General features: G+C 40.6%; 1 protein-coding gene across 2 annotated transcripts in view; it reads left to right on the top strand.

Annotated features, from left to right (window-relative positions):
• The first annotated feature begins 9,019 nt into the window (after nucleotides 1-9,019).
• LOC122541510 (membrane-bound glycerophospholipid O-acyltransferase 2-like) overlaps nucleotides 9,020-21,495 on the top strand; it is a 127,553-nt gene continuing 115,077 nt past the window's right edge. The window contains exon 1 of one of the 2 annotated variants that reach the window (XM_043678334.2): nucleotides 9,020-9,150. In XM_043678334.2, coding sequence (XP_043534269.1) covers nucleotides 9,070-9,150 — 81 coding nt within the window. In that variant the 5' untranslated portion in view covers nucleotides 9,020-9,069. Of the gene's footprint in view, nucleotides 9,151-9,457; nucleotides 10,019-21,495 lie in introns of those variants that run through there. The other variant, XM_087977896.1, reaches the window with a different exon arrangement.

The raw sequence follows: 21,495 nt of genomic DNA, 5'->3' as shown, positions 1-21,495 counted from the left end.
CAGCTCAGAAAATGCATAAAAGGTGTGAAGTCTGTCTGTATCCCAATCTTACCTGATGAACTTAGACTATAATCTGGTTTTGTTTGATTTGGATTTAGTTTGGATAAGTAGATGAACAGAACAAAAATGTAGGCAACCAGGAAAAGGTGGAGACTGAAACTTGCAGTTTGCTCTTGCAGAGAGCCACCACACTCTACAGTTTGAATAGCATTCTTCTGTGCTGTAACCATTCTGTGATTTATGATTCCAACTGCAATCTGTTAATTCTGACCCTTAACTTTACCAAATATAATCACTCCATCAGCTGTGTTTTCAACTGCCTAGACTTTATGCTATGTAATTTTAAACCTTTCTGCCTCTACCTCTCTTTAAGAAGCTCATTAAAACCAATCTCTTTGACAAAGCTTTTAGCCATCTGCCCTAATATCTCATTATGTTGTCACATTTTGTTTACAATGCCCCTGTGAACCGCTTTGGAATGTTGTATTATGTAAAAGACATTCTATAAATACTGGCAGTTGTAAAAATTATGTGAATCCTTTTTCACCTTTTGCTCCATTCTGATAGTTCAATTTCTAGTTTCCCTAAAATGAAAGCTGACCATTATAACATTAATTTTTGAAAAAAAGTCCCTGTATTGCCACATTTTGTTTGATTTCTAGAATCCCAATGCTTACAAATGAAGTTCTGTCATTCATTTCAGAAGTTTATGGATGATGTCATACAAATTGTCACTGGCTCATTGAAAATAAGTTCTAAAAACAAGGTTTCGTCAATTATGTTCTAGAATTTAGAGATTGATTTAATTCTGTTCACAACGTGTACATAACTCCAATTTTCAGCATAAAATGTTGGAACATTAACACTGTGTTAATCATCCTTTTCCAAGGATTAAAATTATGTGGCACTGCATTAAATGTTAGTTGTTCTTTGGAATACTAAGTCTGAAAATACAGTCCAAGGGTCATTATTTGCCCAGGCTTTAAAAGATAACTCATAAATAATGAGGTGTCATAATTCTTGGCAACCATTGATCAACAATAAAATACTTCCCTCTCTGTATCATGACACACTGAGTAGGGAAGGGATCCAGCATGTGTTTGGTCATTTAATTAAAAAGTAGGTTAATCATATGCCTTTTTTTGGTAATTTTAGCAAGGATTAGAATTTGATTCTGTAAATTAATTTAATAACTATATCTCAATGAACAAATAATTTCTTACTATTGGATTGTGTTTTGACCTAGTTATGCGTATGTATAATTCTCATCTAGATCTATTTTATGGGTGATTATACATCCATAATCTACATGTAGTAGAGCCTTTGGGGATTAGTGACCACAATATGATTAAATTTAAGATTAACTGGCAATACACACTGATAACAGCCAGTTCATAAACATATGATTGTAGTAATCGTTCAGTTAAAATATTTTGGGATGATTTAAACTAAATGAACTGGAAATAATAATAAAATAATCTCAAAACAGATATTGTAGCAACTGTAGAAAACATCTTTTCACTACATTTCTTATACCAGCTAAATTTCAACAGCATCTTTTGTTTTTGAATCATCCGGAAAAAGAATATTTTAGAGAAGTTGTTCATGAAGAAATGATCAGCAGTCCTTCCATGCCATGATTCATTGTCAGTCAATGATTACAAAACTGCAAGGCTTTCAGGGATGGGTGTCGGAAATTATAGGGTGTGTTATTAGGGCAGATAACTCAAGTCCAATGCTGCTTATATAAACACACACCTCTAATGGAAAACATTCTCACAGGCATTTTAAAAGCAAATAATTATATTAGTGATAAATCTACTTCTTTTGAAAATTTATCTTGTATGTTTAACCAAATAGGTGAAAGTGAGGACTGCAGATGCTGGAGATTAGGATCGAGAGTGTGGTGCTGGAAAAACACAGCAGGTCAGGCAACATCTGAGAAGCAGGAGAAACGATGTCTCGGGCAAAAGTCCTTCATGAGGAATGCGGCTGATCCGAGGGGGTGCTGAGATACATGGGAGTTGGGTGGGAAGGTCGCTGAATGTCCAGCAATGTTTTCAATTTAAGATGCAAAAAAAAACCATAATGTTTTGTGTCCTTCAAACTTTTTCAAAATGCATCAAATAATGAACAAATTGTTCCCTCCCCGCTAGATGAAGCTGACACTCAGTTGTGTATACTGATCCATGCCAACACGCTGTGCTGCTCTCCTCTTTCCCAGGAATTCTTTGTTATTCTATCTCCTCCACCCTGGGTGGGTCCTACATAATTTTGCTTGCTGCTATATCAAAAGGTGGTTTTGATTGACTTGCATGTTATTTGTGGGAATTCCTGAACTCCTATGAATCATCACCCACAATTTGCAGATACATTTCAACAGCTCATAACAGCAGCAATAAGGCTTATGTATGAGTCATGTTAGATTAATGGGTTGGCTTACATGTCTTTGATAGCAGTAAAGCTAGATCCAAAGCATGCACTGCTCAGTATTAGTCAAAAGTGGTGCTGGAAAAGCACAGCAGGTCAGGCAGCATCCAAGGAGCAGGAAAATCTCCTCGGATGCTGCTTGACGCGCTGTGCTTTTCCAGCGCCACTCTAATCTAAACTCTGGTTTCCAGCATCTGTAGTCCTCACTTTTGCCTATCAAAAGTGGCCAACCAATACATGCCATGTATATTCCTTACTGCAAAAATGTATAAAGCATCTGGCCTAATAAACAAGGAAACAAGTGAATTAATACTGAAGAGAATGACTAAATCAGATACCTATACCTTCACCATTGAACAATACTGCCAGTACCATTAACAGCTCAATATTTAATTCACCTTTTGGGTACAGAAAACAAACGCCTCTTTAGATAGTAATGAAGCTCTCTTACAAAGTTAGACAAATTGCCATCCGATCCCCTTGTCACACCATATATAAGTGGCATGGAGTCATACAGCACGGAACTAGACCTTTTGGTCAAACTCATCCATGCTGACCAGATATCCTAAACTAATCTAATCCCATTTGCCAGCACTTGGCCTATATTGCTCTAAACCCTTGCCATTCATATACCCATCCAATTGCCTTTTAAATGCTGTAATTGTCCCAGGCTCCACCACTTCCTCTGGCAGCTGATTCCATAAACGCACCATATTCTGTGTGAAAAAGTTGCCCCTTAGTTTCCTTTTATGTTTTTCCCCTCTCACCCTAAACTTATGTTTAGGCGAGTCCAGAAACCCTCTAGTTCTGGACTCTCCCACCCCAGGGAAAAGAGCTTGTCTATTTATCATATCCACATCCCTCATGATTTTATAAACCTCTATAAGGTGACCCCTCAGCCTCCAAAGCTCCAGGGAAACAACCCCAACCTATTCAGCCTCTCCCTATAGCTCAAAACCTCCAACCCTTGCAACATTCTTGTAGATCTTTTCTGAATCATTTCAAGTTTCACAACATCTTTCTGATTGGAAGGAGACCAGAATTGCACACAATATTCCAAAAGTGGCCTAACCTGTACAGCTGCAACATGACCTTTCAACTCCTATACTCAATGCTCTGACCAATAAAGAAAAACATACCAAATGCCTTCTTCACTATCCGATCTACCTGCGACTCTACTTTCAAGGAACTATGAACCTGTAGTTCAAGGTCTCTTTGTTCAACAACACTCCCCAGGACCTTACCATTAACTGTATAAGTCCTGCTCTGATTTGCTTTTCCAAAATGCAGCACACCACTGGTCACAGATCTCCAGTCTGAAAAGCAATCCTCCACCACCACCACCCTCTGTCTTCTACCTTCGAGCCAATTCTGTATCCAAATGGCAAGTTCTTCCTGTATTCCATGAGATCTAACCTTGCTAATCAGTTTCCCATGAGGAATCATGTCGAACGCCTTACTGAAGGCCATACAGATCACATTTACTGCTCTGCCCTCATCAATCCTCTTTGTTACTTCTTCAAAAACTCAATCAAGTTCATGAGACATGATGTCCCATGCACAAAACAATGCTATCCCTAATCAGTCCATGCCTTTCCAAATACATGTAAATCCTGTCCCTCGGGATTCCCTCCAACAACTTGCCCACCACCGACATCAGACTCACCAGTCTCTAGTTCCCTGGCTTTGCCTTACCACCTTTCTTAAATAGTGGCACCACATTTGCCAACCTCCAGTCTTCCAGCACCTCACCTGTCACTATCAATGATCAAATCTTAGCAAGAGGCCCAGCAATTACTTTCCTAGCTTCCTGTAGAGTTCTAGGGTACATTTGATCAGGTTCTGAGGATGTATCCACTTTTATGCATTTCAAGAGATCCAGCACTTTCTCCTTGTAATGTGGACATTTTTCAAGATGTCACCATCTATTTCCCCACATTCTATATCTTCCATGTCCTTCTCCACAGTAAACACTGATGCAAAATGCTCATTTACTATCTCCCCATCTGCTGCGGTTCCACACATTGGCTGGTTGCTGATCTTGGAGGTGTCCTATTCTCTCCCTAGTTACCCATTTGTTCTTAATGTATTTATAAAATCCCTTTGGATTCTCCTTAACCGTATTTGCCAAAGCTATCTCAGGTCCCCTTTTTGTCCTCCTGATTCCCTCTTAAGTATAATCTTACTGCATTTATACTCTTCTAAGGATTCACTTGATGTATCCTGTCTATGTATGTGCTTCCTTCTTTTCCTTAACCAAAACCTGAATTTCTCTAGTCATCCAGCACATACCAGACTCTCCTTTCCCTCTGACAGGAATATACCATCTCTGGACTCCCGTTATCTCATTTTTGAAGGCTTCCCATTTTTCAGCCGTCCCTTTATCTGCAAATATTTGCCCCCAATCAGCTTTTGAAAGTTCTTGCCTGATACTGTCAAAATTGGCCTTCCTCCAATTTAGAACTTCAAGTTTTAGATCTGGTCTATCCTTTTCCACTACTTTTTAAAAACTAATAGAATTATGGTCACTCTCCCCAAAGTGCTCCCCCACTGACACCTCAGTTACCTGCCCTGCCTTATTTCCCAAGAGTAGGTCAAGTTTTGCACCTCCTCTACTAGGTATATCCACATACTGAATCAGAACATTTTCTTGTACACAGTTAACAAATTCCTCTCCATCTAAGTCCTTAACATTATGGCAGTCCCAGTCTATGTTTGGAAAGTTAAAATTCCCTACCATAACCACCCTATTATTCTTACAGATAACTGAAATCTCCTTACAAATCTGTTTCTCAATTTCCTGCTGACTATTAGGGAGTCGAAAATACAAATCCAATAAGGTAATCATTCTTTTTTTATTTCTCAGTTCCACCCAAATAACTTACCTGGATATATTCCCAGGAATACCCTCCCTAAGTACAGCAGTAATGTGAATAAAGGCAAAATAATAAACAAGTAAGATAGCTCAGTAATGACATACATACTTGAAATTCTGGTCTGCCAACAGTGGGGAAATAAAAATGACTTCATGACTCACATTTCTAAACAGCATCTCTTTAATGCAAATGAGATATATGTAAAACAACAGCCTACATTTTTGTAGCAGCTTGAAAATAGTTCAGTGTCCCAAGGTGCTTCACTGGTGGTTCATCAATCAAAGTTTGATGTCAAAATATAAAGCCATATGACCAAAAGCTGGATCAGAGAGATTTATGTCAAAGGTGTAAACAGGTAATGAGGCAGAAAGGATTAGGGAAGAAATTCCAGAGCTTTGGATTTCAGCAGATGCTCTGTTACGATACTGGCAGAAAGATTTAAATGAACTTAAGGTTATACTGGTCTAGAAGCATCCAATTGCCACCTACATGAAATAATGATTTTGACTCCTGTGAATGTAATGGTGAGTTGTAGAATCATACAGTTTTTAGTCACAGGGTGGAAATGATTAGTAATCTGTGGCAAGTAAGAGATATGGTGTGAGTTGTAAATTGCCACAATTGCTAGACAATTTGTGGAATTTGCCATTAGCCTCATGAAAATGGAAGCTTGCTGTCAATCATCTCGTGAGTTTCAAGGCAGAGCTGTATTTTGCTATTAACATGAATAAACTTTCTACTAAAAAGGCAATCACATAACTAAGTATCTCTTTCGTCGTGAAATTTAAGGAAGAGTGAAGAATCTGTACTGCAAGTCATGACGTTCCAAAACACTTTATAGCCAATAAAGTTTTTCTTTGAAGTGTGGGCACTGTTGTAATATTGGAAAGATTACAGCCAATTTGAACATAGCAAGTTCCCAACAACAGCACTATGATAACGATTGGACTTTTTTTTAATGTTGGCTAGCAAATAAGTAGTTGTCAGGACCCAAGAGGTATCTCTTCCTCAAAGTAGTTATATTGATATTTTACCTCAATTTGTAAGGGGAGATGGACCTTCACTTAAAGTCTCATCCAGTGGGTGGCACCTTTGATACTATAGCCCTCTCACTATACGGTACTGCGTTGGAGTAAATTCCAACAATACCTCACATCTTCTCTAAATGAGAAACACCTTAAATTGTCGGAACTCATTCCAGTCTAGTAAATTTTGCTTGGAGATATTTGAAGTTTAACATTTTAAAAGAATTCTTTTACATTTCTTTTCTATCTATTTGCTGGCTTGTTCCTAATCTAATCTTTCTCACCCCCACTTTATATCTCTTTCCGCATCTACTTTAATTCAGAAATTTTTGCAAAAGCTCAGCAGGTCTGGCAGCATTTGTGGAGAGAAATCAAGGTTAATGTTTCGCGTAGAATGACATTAGTTCAGACCTGCTGAGCTTTTCCAGCAATTTCTGTTTTTGTTTCTGATTTCGAGCATCCGCAATTCTTTCAGTTTTTATCTACTTTAAATCACCTCTTGATTTGGAGCTGCCAGTGTTGGCCTGGGATGGACCCAAAGTTTAAAATCACACAACACCAGGTTAAAGTCCAACAAGTTTATTTGGAAGCACTAGCTCTCAGAGTGCTGCTCCTTCATCAGGATGAAGGAACAGCATTCTGAAAGCTAGTGCTTCCAAATAAACCTGTTGGACTATAACCAGGTTATAGAATCATAGAGATGTACAGCACGAAAACAGACCCTTTGGTCCAACCCGTCCATGCCGGCCAGATATCCCAACCCAATCTAGTCCCACCTGCCTGCTCTTGGCCCCATATCCTTCCAAACCCTTCATATACCCATCTTTTAAATGTTGCAATTGTACTAGCCTCCACCACTTCCTCTGGCAGCTCATTCCACACACATACCACCCTCTACATGAGAAACTTGTCCCTTTTATATCTTGCCCCTCTCACCCTAAACCTATGCCCTCTAGTTCTGGACTCCCCACCCCAGGGAACAGACTTTGTCTATTTTTCCTATCCATGCCCCTCATAATTTTGTAAACTTTTATAAGGTCTCCCCTCAGCCTCTGACACTCCAGGGAAAACAGCCACAGCTCTTCAGCCTCTCTCCATAGCTCAAATCCACCAAACCTGGCAACATCCTTGTAAATCTTTTCTGTACCTTTTCAAGTTTCACAACATCTTTCTGATAGGAAGGAGACCAGAAATGCACACAATATTCCAACAGTGGCCTAAACAATGTCCTGTACAGCTGCAACATGACCTCCCAACTCCTGTACTCAATACTCTGACCAATAAAGGAAAGCATACCAAACCCCTTCTTCACAATCCTATCTACCTGCGACTCCACTTTCAAGGAGATATGAACCTGCACTCCAAGGTCTCTCTGTTCAGCAGCACTCCCTAGGACCTTACCATTTAGTCCTGCTAAAATTTGCTTTCCCAAAATGGAGCACCTCTCATTATCTAAATTAAACTCCATCTGCCATTCCTCAGCCCTTTGGTCCATCTGATCAAAATCCTGTTGTAATCTGAGGAAACCTTCTTCGCTGTCCACTACACCTCCAATTTTGGTGTCATCTGCAAACTTACTAACTATACTTCTTATGCTCACATCCAAATCATTTATGTAAATGACGATAAGTAGTGGACCACCTCACTTCCCTTTGTTGTGTTCTGTCACTGTCCTAAGATCTTTTAACTGGCTTTGCATTTTAAGAGCTGAAAATGTGTTGCTGGAAAAGCGCAGCAGGTCAGGCAGCATCCAAGGAATAGGAGAATCGACATTTCGGGCATAAGCCCTTCTTCATTCCTGAAGAAGGGCTTATGCCCGAAACGTCGATTCTCCTGTTCCTTGGATGCTGCCTGACCTGCTGCGCTTTTCCAGCAACACATTTTCAGCTCTGATCTCCAGCATCTGCAGTCCTCACTTTCTCCTCTTTGCATTTTAAGACACAAAATATTTTCATAGCTGAAACTAAGGGGGGAAAAAGTCTCACAAGTCGGGCATACCTCACTGGAGCAAATTCCAAGACCAATTATCTGTGAGCATTTGACGAAAAAGGTAGGTTAACGATTCAGGTGAAATTCTTCAATGGAACAAAAGTAATGTGAATGAAACACGAAAGACAATGATGAAGAGTCATCTCGACTCGAAATGTTAGCTTGCTCTCTCGTGGATGCTACCTGACCTTCTGTGATCTCCAGCATCTTTCGTTTTCAGGTGGGAAAGGACTAATTCGTTCGAGCGGTGTGTAAATGTTTAAATGAAATAAACATTCTTGGATGGGGCGGGTTTCTTGTAAAATCACACCCTAATCTCAGTTGAAAGTTCAATACGATGTTGCATTGTTTTGGGAAAAAATAAAATACAACGTAAAACACTAGTAGAACGAAAACGTGGAGTTTGGTGTCCCTGTGATTGGAACAATGGTTACAGTTTGTATCTGAGTCCATTCAGGTGCACTCGTCTCCCAATGCCCAGCCTCCTTTCATTCATTCAATCCTGAGGTTCCAGGATAATCCCACGACAAAGATCGGGGGCGGGACGTGTGAGTGACAGCGCGTTAGACCAAAGGAAAACCCAAGCCCCGTGTGGCGCCGCTGACCAATGGAAGCCGAGATGCCGGGCCGGTGGGGGCGGGCGGAAGGGCGGAGGCGCGGGACGTGATTGGCCGCCGGGGGTGAAGGGGGCGGGGTGTCTCCCCTGTTGTTATGGCTGTGCGCTGGCGGCGTCTCCCCGTCCAACCAACATGGCTACGGGAGGCAGCGGCACCACCGGCTCCACTCTCCTGCTGCCCCTCAGCGAGGCGATCAATCTCTCTATTGATCAGGTACCGTACGTGGCTTAGTTTTACGACTGCTCGTGCCTTCGACGCCGCCATGTTAAAGTTTGAATTTGCATTCGGAGTGTTTCTCCTTCCCCCTCCTCACCTCGAGCCGTTGTTTGGGGGGGGGGGAGGGGTAATGGTGTTGTAAATAACCAACTTCCCCACCGCTCCCCCCCCCCCTCCAACTCCTGGAATATTTACGTAGCAACCTGTTTCCCCCCCCCCCCCCCCACCTGGCTGTGGACTATCGAATATTTCCCTGGGTACAAGGTCTCTGCCATAGTTTCCCTCCCCAGATCAATGCCAGTTATTTGATCCCTTCTCCACCCCCCCCCCCCCTTATTAATTTGTGGGTGGGTGATTTGTTGTTTAATTTTAATTAATGAGACTCATGGTTGACGCCTCTCTTCCTAACCAGCTTTTGTCATTTTTTTTTAAAAACATCAAATATCCCCTGTTTTTTTTAAGCACTTGTGAATTCGATGTGAGTTATTTTCTCTCTTTCTCCCACCATCCACACCCCACGTCATTCAATGTCCGTTTCCAAGTCTGTGCCTCGGTTAAAGGAGATTAGTTATATCTGCCTGTCAGAACACCAAAAATCGCGCCCCTCAAGTTGCTGAGTCCCTGCACTGTACTCGGTCCTCTCGCTTTTCTTGTCGCAGACCCGCGGACTCCACTGGTTGTTGTTGTTGTTGGTGGTTGTTTGTTTGTTTGTTTGTGTAAATGTTCTGCCTCATTGCCTTGGCAAGAATCCCCCACCCAGCTTTCCCGGTAGATTCCGAACATCTGTTCCCTCGTCGATGTAAAGTGGTGCACAGGCGAAGTTTCAACACTGGCTGTAAACTTGATTCTGAAGAAGTTTCAGCAAGTAAGATGTCCAGATTGTCGAGCTTATTTGCGAACTTACTGATTTAGGTTGGACGAATGTTATTGCCTCGATGTCTTGTATGTGGAACTACAGGGACAGTGTTTGACGGTCCATTTCGAAGTGCAAGGCGTTCCCTACCCCATCCCCCAATTTGTATGAACTTGTACTGATATTTGCGTCTGTGATCTACTCAAACGTGCATGCGAACTGAAAAAGATAAGATACTTCAGCGTTTTAGTATAGTAAAGGGCATTTGTACATTTCCGGGGCAGCTTGGATATTTGTGATGTGAAGGTTCAGGGAAATTATTTTTGTTCTCTACATTCTCCACCAAGTATCGTCACCACGTATTCCAAAGGCATTGATGGCTTAATTTTCCACATTGTGTTAAGCAATTACTTACTGTTTTGCCATTTTTATTTAAAAGCCCCAGAGTTGATGCCGTTAGGAAAGTGATTATGTGTTAGAGGAAGAATGACAGTTGATAAGGTGATTGAGATGGAATCAACTGTGTTGCAAGTGAAACAACAGTCATTGTAAACTAAGAGCAACAAGTGCACCTCTGGTTTTAAACCAGATAGTTTGTTTTAAAATTAAATTACTGCTGGTATAAAAGCTTTGATCACATGGTGGCCTAACATTGCATTTTTTTTGCCAGTTATTGATAGGTATACTTGTACTAATTAAAAACACCTCTTTCATTCTTGGGGATGTGGATGTTTCTTGCAAAGCCAGCACTTGTTGTCCCTAATAATGCTTTAGTCCATGTGATGGTACATATCTTGTGATGGATAACAGTTCCAGGATTATGAATCAGTGATAGTGAAAGAAAGGAGAACTATTTCCAAATCTGCTGTGTTTCTCAGAGGTAAACTTTAGTGTTTCTATGAGTGTGCTGCTGCTGTTTCTAAATGGCAGAGATTTTGCTTGGTAGGTACTGTCAGCTTGTGGAGTTGCCAATATGTTGATGGGGAAATGAGTGAATATTCAACAATGCCAGTTTGTGTTTCATGATTTGGAGACACCGGAGTTGGACTGGGGTGTACAAAGTTGAAAATCACACAACACCAGGTTATAGTCCGACAGGTTTATTCGGAAGCATGAGCTTTCGAAAGCTAGTGCTTCCGAATAAACCTGTTGGACTATAACCTGGTGTTGTGATTTTTCAACTTGGGGTTTCACATCTGTAAACATCTTAAGACCCCTTTTCTTGCAGAAGCATTATGAAGCTAAAAGTGGTCATGTAGCTGACATGAGGATAGATTCTGAAACCTTGCACAAAGGTCTAGGTTTTAAGGAGCAACCTAATAGAGGAATGAAAGGTAACGAGGAGGAAAAAGTTGCATGTAGCCAGCTCAAAGCTCAGCTGCAAGCGGTGGAGAGAAAATTAGGGATTCTCAAGAGACCAGAATTAGATGAGTGCAGATATTTGAAGGTTATGGGGCTGAAGGAGTTTTAAGAGGTGGGAGCATTGGTGGACTTTGAAAGAGGAATGAGAATTTTTAAATTACACTGACTCCTGATCAAGCATTAATGTAGAGTAGCAAAAATGGGAATGATAGGTAAATGGGACTTCATTAGATTAGATTAGATTACTTACAGTGTGGAAACAGGCCCTTTGGCCCAACAAGTCCATACCGACCCTCCGAAGAGCAACCCACCCAGACCCATTCCCCTACATTTACCCCTTCACCTAACTCTATGGGCAATTTAGCACAGCCAATTCACCTAACCTGCACATTTTTGGACTGTGGGAGGAAATCAGAGCACCCGGAGTAAACCCACGCAGATACGAGGAGAATGTGCAAACTCCACACAGACAGTTGCCTGAGGTGGGAATTGAACCCGAGTCTCTGGCGCTGTGAGGCAGACTTGGTACAAGTAGGGGAGAAAGTGAGGTCTGCAGATGCTGGAGATCAAAGTTGAAACTTTATTGCTGGAACAGCACAGCAGGTCAGGCAGCATCCAGGGAACAGGAGATTCGACGTTTCGGGCACAGGCCCTTCTTCAGGAAGAAGGGCCTGTGCCCGAAACGTCGAATCTCCTGTTCCCTGGATGCTGCCTGACCTGCTGTGCTGTTCCAGCAATAAAAGTTCAAACTTGGTACAAGTAGGGAGATGGGAAGCAATTTTTTTGGATGAGTTCAAGTTTATGGACAGCAGGATATTGTAGATGACCACAGATTTAGGAATAGTCAAGTCTTGAGATAATAAAAGCATGGATGAAGGATTTAGAAACAGGTGAGCTGAAGCAGGGCAAATATTGGTCGGTGTCAGAGATGGAAAAAGACAATCTTAGTTGTTCTATGGATATGTGGTTGAAAGTTCATATCTTGGTTAAATATTTCATTAACGTTGTCAACATCCTGGTTCAGCCTTTAATGGTTCCAGGATGATGGATGAAGTCCCTGAGCTGGGAAACAGAGTTTGTAGCATGGAATGAAGGCAGCAGCTTTGGTCTTCCCAATGTTTAATTGGAGGAAGTTTCTAACTATTTTGGTCCTGGATGTCGGATAAGTGAGACATCCTCCATCAGAGGACAAAGTAGCCTGTTTGATTGATGTGTTTCTTTTTTGTATTTGTTGAAGGAATAATAACGGACTCCTGAATTGTGCAATGGAGATGGATGAAAGTATTTATTGAGTCATGTTGCTGAATATCCAGTCTCTGACCTGCTTTTGTAACCTCAGTATTTGTGGCTGGCCCAACTAAATTCCTGGTCAGTGGACTAAGATGTTGCTGGGAATTTGCCAATGGTCATATCACTGAATGCAATAGCAAGTTGGTTAAACTTTCTCTTGCTGGAGAAAGTCATTGTTTGATACAAGTTAATCGTCACTTCTCAACTCAAACCTGTTCAAACTTTGCCGTATGCAAACATCTTGCTTCATTATCTGAAGAATTGCGCAGTAATCAGAAAGCATTTTGTATTTCTGACCATAAGATGAAGGAAAAGGAGTAGCTGATATTGGATTGGGGCCATAACTGAGGAACCCACTTTGCGTTGTCTGGAGTTGAGACAAACATGAGAGCCAAATAGTGAAACAAGTCCAATAAATAATAACAGTTGAAATAAAAGACCAATTAATTTGTACTGGAGATAGTCAGTCAGTGAATGATTACTATTGGCCAGAATATATCAGCTTCCTCTGTACTTTTGAATGTTGCCATTCTAAATTTCCATGTCCAGCCAAATGGGCAGATAGATTTTGTCATCAGCACATCAGTTGAGAGGCAAAATGTACAATGAAAGCTTAAGAAGTGTAAGGAATAGGAGAAAGCAGGAGCGGAGTTGCTATTAATTTCAATTTGGAGTGGAGACATTTGTTTTTTTATGCATATAATAATAGAGGGAAAGTTTAAGCTTAAAGTGTAATCTTCAGAAATTGGGCAAGAAATAGAAAGGAAGAATGATCTGTGACAGATTACCTTAACCCAAATGACTTAAATTGCACTCTGAAAAATATCTATTTCTACTTGTGCCATTCTTTTTAAACTATTTATTATAATTAATTTTGAGCAAAGAGAGAAACAAGTAATTTTTACACAAACTATAACTGGATTACATGACGTTTGTTAGTATTTGATATTCTGCTCTGCAGTTCAATTTTTGATGTGTTTATACTGTTGTATACGTGTATTAATTTTTTTTAAAAGCTTTTTTATAGATAATAGTTTTGGGTGGAAGCTAGTTTTTCTTTATGACCATGTTGACTATTTATTGACTCAGCTGCACATAGTGCATATGCTTATCAAAGCAGTTTTAGTTAAATGCAGAAACCAAAATGTTATGAATGGTGGAAAAAGTATCTCAGTCATCATCTGCTGAATGAAACAGGATACAATTCAAATTTTCTAACCTTCAGTTAGCATTGTAAGAACTGAAATAAGCTGGGATGTAATTTGTCTTAAGTAAATAGAGATCAAAAAGTGTTTATTGCCTGTTTGTCCCTTGGGATGTAACAAAGAATAAAGTCTGTGACAAGGTAAAAGGTCAGAGATTAAATGACAGAAATATCGATTGTACAAGATAAAGAAGATGGCAATGACACAAGAAGCAAACATTGGTTCAAGAAGATGTACAAGTGTGAATACAGCAAATATAGTGTTGAATTTTCAGAATCTCAATGTGGTAAACAAGAATATTTTATTTCAGATATGATTACATTCTCCACTTTGTGAATGGCAATCGCTGGAACTGCCGTTGGGAAATGACATGTTTTTGCATCTATTTTCCCTTTTCACAGTAGTTTTCATAAGAAACTGTAGTCAAAGTACATGGTTTATCCCCTTTATCCTGCTGTATTATTTGTATGGACACAATTGATTATCTGTCTCACTCCATTTTCATACCCTTTTCCACATTCCTAAAATATACTATTGATGAACATCCATAATGGTCTAGGGTAAACATTTTAAGTTCCATGCTTTTGTTTTAAATGCTACTTTTCTATTAATACTATCAAAGTGAAAAATCTCCCATCTCCCCCAGCATCTTCGAACTGCCACATTTATTGCCTATTCAATTAACCTGTCTTAAATCTCTTGCAGCTTCTCACAATTTATATTCCCACCTACTTTGTATAATCAGCAAACTTGGATATGTTATTCTTGACCTGTTTTAGTCCAGTTTGAATCCACTGTGACTCTTCTTAAGTACTCTTTTTGGATACTGAAGAAGAGATGTAATGGATTCAGTGTTGACACTCTTGCTGTACAAATGTTGCTAGACATACTGATTTTCTGCAGAATTTTGTTTTCCTCTCCAATTCCAGCAGCTACAGTGTTTACTTTTATTTTGATGTTTGCCTGATTAATTGCTCAAAGTTTGGGAGAGTCCAGAACTAGAGGGCGAGAAGTTTATGGTGAGAAGATTACAGATTTAAAAGGGACGTAAGGGCCAACCTTTTCACGCAGAAGGTGTTATGTATGTGTAATGAGCTGTCAGAAGTAGTGGTAGATGCTGGGACAGTTACCCATCTAGATGCCCTTTAAATGTTGTATATGAATAAGAAGGATTTAGAGGGATATGGGCCAAGTGCTGGCAAGTGGAACTAGATTAGGTTCGGGTATCTGGTCAGCATGGATGAGTTGGACCAAAGGGTCTGCTTCTGTGCTGCACATCTCTATGACTCTGACTTGATCTGTAAGTTAGGCTATATCAATTCATGAAGGATGGCATCCACGTCCCTTTGGACTATAATACTTTCCAATCCCTCTCCATTTCTAAGAAATTGTCTGTTGTTCTATTTTTCTATCGTTGTTTTATCTATGCCATGGTCTTGCCCCATTCATGTAGTCTATCTCACTCTTTTTCAGCTTTCTTGCTTCTTTCAAAATTTGTATTTTCATTTTGTCATCAGAATGTTTGGAAAAGTAAACAATTGTAATCCTCTCATTGAATCTTGTTGCACCCAAGTATAACAGCCTGCCATCGTGAGAATCAGTTTGTTCCTAGGCTCTGCTTTGTCTGACAATACTTAGTCCATCCTAGTATATTACCCTCAGTCCCATGTGATCTGATTTTAATTACTAACTTACTATCTACTTGCGTGAGACCTTATTAAAAGCTTTCTGAATGTCCAAATTTGCCACGTCTACTGGCTTTCTTTTGTGTTGCGAGTAACAAAATAAGAGTCACAATAGGTTTGTCAAACATCATTTTTCTTTCATAAATCCATGTTTACTGCACCATTGTATCATCTATTTTATAAGGTGAGTTATTAATTCTTTTATTTCTAACACTCTCTACTTCTGACATCAAGCTAATAGGTTTGTAGTTCTCCATTTTCCCTCTCCTTCCCTTTTTTAAATGAGGTTACATTTGTTACTTTCCAGTCTGTAGATTTGGAGAAAAATTTCTGCAGAACTTTGAAAGTATTCACTACCACCTCAAATTCTGGGATGTTACTCCTCTCTTTCAGGGCATTAATCACCCTTCCATCCAGTTAATGTTTCAAGTTGTATCTCCTTTTTCTAACATGATTTCTTTCAGTACCACAGTTTCACAAGTCCTTTTGTTACCCAGTGTTTCTGGAAGATTCTCTATATTCATGGAGGAATTTCTCTGCCATTTCCCTATTCTGTTTTTAAATACTCTCTTTTCTGTCAATAATGATCCTGCATTTGTTTGGTTAATCTTTCTGTGTCACATTCCTAAAAATGCGCTTTTGCAATCTGCCTTTATTTCTCACTAATTTGCATTCACATACTCTTTTTTTTCCCCCTTTATCAATTCCTTGGTAATCCTTTGGATTCTAAATTGCTTCCAATCTAGAGGTTAACTACATTTTATGGCACCTTTTGTAAGCCATCTCCTTTGATCTAATGCAGTCTTACTTTCATTAACCAGGGTTTATGCCCGAAACGTCGATTCTCCTGTTCCCTGGATGCTGCCTGACCTGCTGCGCTTTTCCAGCAACACATTTTCAGCTTTCACTAACCACAGTTGATTCACTTTTCCCTTTGTATGTTTTGTACTTTTAAAGGAATGAATATATAGAGACCTTGTTTTAAATACAATTTTAAATAGCAACCATTACCTGTTGATTATCAAATCCTCTCATGAATTTTTCTGTCTATCATGAATAACTTGCTTCTTGTACCTTCATAGTTTGTTTTTTTTCATAGAAATATTCCCTTTCTCCCAACACTCTAGTTCCGGTCCATTAGTCTATCCTCCTTCAGTGTTAAGCTATTAACCTTATCTCTGAATCCATAATCTGCATTTTAACCTCTTTTGAGTTGTGCCTTATTGAAGCATTTTGGAAAGGATATGGCCAGCGAATGCATTGGAACACTGCCACCTGCATATTTTTCTCCAAGCTACACATCTTCCCGGCTTGGAATTTGTCATGGATAACTTTCTGTCATTGGGTCAAAATCCTAACTCCCTTCCTATTTGTGATTGGGATTGTATCTACAACATATGGACGACTGTAGTTCAAGAAGACTGCTTTATGCAATCTTGATAGGGGGTTATTTAACTCAATTGGCTGGATGGCTCATTTGCAATGCAGAGTGTCTCCAACAATATGCCTGCAACAGCTGAGGTGAATCCTTAACCTCGCTCTTTTCCTGAGGAGTGGTGACCCCTGGGTTAAAGTTGTCACCGGTCATCTGTCTCTGTGTCGTCTGTCTCTCCTGTCCCTCTCTCTCCCTCCCCTGTCTCTCCCCCACACAATAAATGCGCCAGCAGCACCCACATTGCATGAAACAATGCAGTAAAGTACAGTAGAGACATATCACCGGATATACGAATGACACATAGCTGTTGGGATTGAAAGAGGTCAGGACATTCTCTAACTAAAAATACCACCTGCTTTACAGGGCCACTACAATATGTGCAAAGCAGGGATTTGTTTGATCCTGTAGAGAAATGATTGCGGTGCATAGTGGAAACCTGTTTAAAGCAACAAAGGGGACCTGATTTATGTAGGGTGGAGAATTGTAAAACATTGGAAAAAATAATCACTGTAAACAAAGTAGAGAACAATCTTGAAACATAAGGAGGCATGATCATTGTGGAATAAGAACTGATTAGCTTTACAAAGGACATGATCACTGGAATGTGTTGACTAGAGACTTGTGTAATTTCACTTGGGATTACAATAGTATAATTATTTTAGGTAACTTGCACCCACAATATTAATTAGGATGCCTGAGTACCTGGCATGATTGTATAGTGGAGAATCTGCAAAACAAATTAGGAAAGTTATCTCTTCATCAACTGTATTCTCTGCATTCAAACTCTCCAAAAAGCTGCCTTGTTCAGACTCTCAACTGCCTCTGACTCATGTCATTTGAACTCTATAAATTCTGTGTCTTATGATCCCGCCTTACTAGCTACCAGATGAAGGAGCAGCACTTCAAAAGCTAGTACTTCCAAATCATCAGCATGACCAATTTTGAGTGTTTTTATTTATTTTTGTTTATGCATCTACTTAAGTCCTCTTTAAAGTTTCCAACCAGTCAGTATAACTTCTGGTCCTTCTAAAGATGTCTTTTTTCTCTTTAAGGAATTAATGGATCCTTTTCTAATTGGCAGGCAGTAACTGGTGGGGTGCCACAGGGATCGGTGCTAGGATCGCAGATATTCACATCATACATTTTGTTCCCTCATCCAGTTCATTAATATAACATCTCAAATTTTGCTGATGTTACTAAGTTGGGAGGGTGAACTGTGTCAAGGATGCAGAGATCCTTCAGCATGATCTGGACAGGTTGTGTGAGCGGGCAAATCAATGGTAGATTCAGTATAATTTGGACAAATGTGAGGTTATTCAGTCTGGAAGCAAAAACAAGGCAAATTACTGCCTGAATGCCTGTAAATTTGGAAAGGGGAGTGTGCAATGGGACCTGGTTGTCCTTGAGCAAAAATCGCTGAAAGTAAGCATACAGGTGCAGCAGGCAGTAAAGAAGGCAAAGAGTATGTTGACCTTCATTGCGAGAGCTTTTGAGTATAGGAGCAGGGACCTTGGTGCGGCCACACCGAGAATAAAGTGTACGGATTTTGCCTCCTTTTCTGAGGAAGGTTGCTCTTATTCTCGAGGGAGTGCAGCAAAGACTTACAAAGCTGATTCTGGGAATGGTGGGACAGACATATGAGGAGAGGTTGACTAGGTTAGGATTGTTCCCAGGTAAATAGTGCGGTGAGGAAGGCATATGGCATACTGGCTTTTATTGGTAGAGGAATTGAGTTCCGGAGTCCTGAGGTCATGATGCAGTTGTATAAAACTCTGGTGCGGCCGCATCTGGAATATTGTGTGCAGTTTTGGTCGCCATACTATAGGAAGGATGTGGAGGCACTGGAACGGGTGCAGAGGAGGTTTACCAGGATGTTGCCTGGTATGGAAGGAAGATCGTATGAGGATAGACTGAGACACTTGGGGCTGTTTTCATTAGAGAAAAGAAGGTTTAGGGGTGACTTGATTGAGGTGTACAAGATGATTAGGGGGTTAGATAGGGTTGACTGTGTGAACCTTTTCCCGCGTATGGAGTCGGGTATTACAAGGGGGCATAGCTTTAAATTAAGGGGGGGTAGATATAGGACTGAAGTTAGGGGTAGGTTCTTCACTCAGCGAGTCGTAAGTTCATGGAATGCCCTGCCAGCAGCAGTGGTGGACTCTCCCTCTTTATGGGCATTTAAGCGGGCATTGGATAGGTATATGGAGGATAGTGGGTTAGTATAGGTTAGGTGGGCTTGGATCGGCGCAACATCGAGGGCCAAAGGGCCTGTACTGCGCTGTATTCTTCTATGTTCTATGTTCTATGTTTTTGCTGGAGTTCAGACAAATGAGGGGGGAATCTCATAGACACTTTGAAAATTCTAACTGGACTTGACAGGGTAGATGCGGAGAGGATGTTCCCGATGGTGAGTGCATCCAGAAGCGGGGTCACACACTGAGGATTCAGGGTGGAACATTTAGGGTGGAGATGAGACATGTCTTCACCCAAAGAGTGGGGAGTCTGTGGAATTCATTACCATAGGAAGTAGTTGATGCCAGAACATTGAATGTATTCAAGAGGTGGCTAGATATTGTACTTGGGGCGAATGGAATCAAAGGTTACAGGGAGAAAGCAGGGGATTGGACGATTGAGTTGGATGATCAGCCATGATTATGATGAATGGCGGAGCAGGTTCAAAGGGCTGAATGGCCTCCTCCTGCTCCTATCTATGTTTAGTACACTAAGTTCCTCACTTTTATGAACTACCTTTTCTGGTACAGATTTTGACTTCTGTTGATGAGAAAAGACACAGTATTTGTTCAACATCTCTCATACACAAAATTAGCATGCGGCTTCATTGTCTGCTTCCGTGACTAACATTTAATTCAGCCCCTCTGTTTCCTATATACTAATCAAAGCCATTGCAATCTATTTTATTCTCCTCACTAAATTGATTTTTTTTGGTTCTTTTGGTTTTTCCGTATAAAATTCTGAATGCCTGGTGAGTGCCAAAATACTTTTTTTCCCCTCCCCCATGGCCAGTTAATTGAAGGCCAACGTTTGCATGGATGGAGAGAGAGGAAAAAAAACTGCAGGTGCTGGAATCCAAAGTAGACAGACAGGAGCTGGAAGAACATGGCAAGCAGGCAGCATCAGGAGCTGGAGAAGTCACCGTTTCAGGTATAACTCTTCAGGACTAGATGGGTGGAGAAGGAGGCGAGCTACAGATAGAGGGATGGAGTGGTTGAGGCAGTGGTAGGCTGCCTCACCCTTATGTGACTCTTCCCCACCCACCCCAACCCCCTCTTTATCTGTAGCTGCCCCCACCCCCTCATCTAGTGCTGAGGAAGGGTTATGCTTGAAATGTTGACGTCTTCACCTCCTGATGCTGCCTGGCTTGTTGTGATCTTCTGCCTCCTGTTTGCCAGCTTTTGCATGGAGGTCAGAAAAAAGTGCTCTAAGGACACAATGAAAAATTTCAACATCATCTAGAGATATGAGATTCCCATATTGGATTGCTCTGCTCTGTTTGTCTCGTCAACAAAGGTGCTATCACTTGTGCAAAAAGAGACATGTTGACTGACTGGGAACATTTAAGTGGATGTTCAGTGCCAGAAGCATCTGTTTTGTAGCAGCAGTGCATTCTTTGAACTTTGTGCTGAGGAGCTGGTACAGGGGCAGGGCTTGATGTTTTGGGATCATGGGTGAGGAAGTTGTAGTCAAGAGCAAGACAGAAAATGAGGTAAGACTGCTAAATTAAATTGCATTTATTTCAATGCAAGAGGCGCCCAGATAAGGCAGATTAACTCAGCATGGTTGGGAACGTGGGACTGGGATATTATGGCTGTTACGGAAACATGACTCTGGGAAGGGCAGGATTGGCATCTTAATTTTCCAGGATTTGTGCTATCGGAAGGCTAGAAGGGGGGCAATAAAGAAGGGAGAGTGTTGTTTTTGGTTAAAGATAAAGTTGCAGCTGTAAGGAGAATTTGAGAGAAGATCTGTTATCTTTAAGAATAATAAGGTTTTAATAGTAGGGTATTTTAACTTTTCGAGTAGAGACTGGGATTGCCCATAGTGTTAAGGGCTTCGATGGAGAGGAATTTAAGTGTATCGAAGAACATTTTGATGTTCAGTCTGTGGTTGCACCTTTTAAGAGAAGGAGCAAAACTTGACCTTCTCCTAGGAAATAAGACAGAACAGGTGACTGAGGGGTTAGTGGGGGAACACTTTGGGGCCAGTGATCATAATTATTTTAAAACTAATAGAAATATGGAAAAGGACGTACCTGATCTAAAGTTATTTCTAAATTGGAGGAAAGCCAATTTAGAAAGTATTAAACAAGACTTTAAAAGTTGACTGGGAGACACTATATGCAAGTAAAGGGGCAGGTGGGATGCGGGAGCCCTTTAAAAATGTTAATATGTTCCTGTTCGTGTGAAGGATAAGGGGATGATGGATGACGTCAGAAATTAGAGTCTGGCCAAGAAAATGGAGGCATCTGCCCGGTCAAGTGAATCTCTTGAGGAA

The sequence above is a fragment of the Chiloscyllium plagiosum genome, unplaced genomic scaffold (genome assembly GCF_037043375.1).
Source record: "Chiloscyllium plagiosum isolate Xiang-an unplaced genomic scaffold, Cpla_swu_hap1 HiC_scaffold_3, whole genome shotgun sequence".
Lineage (NCBI taxonomy): Eukaryota > Metazoa > Chordata > Chondrichthyes > Orectolobiformes > Hemiscylliidae > Chiloscyllium > Chiloscyllium plagiosum.
The sequence above is the reverse complement of the archived record's forward strand: the minus strand, read 5'-3'. Positions and strand labels throughout refer to the sequence as shown.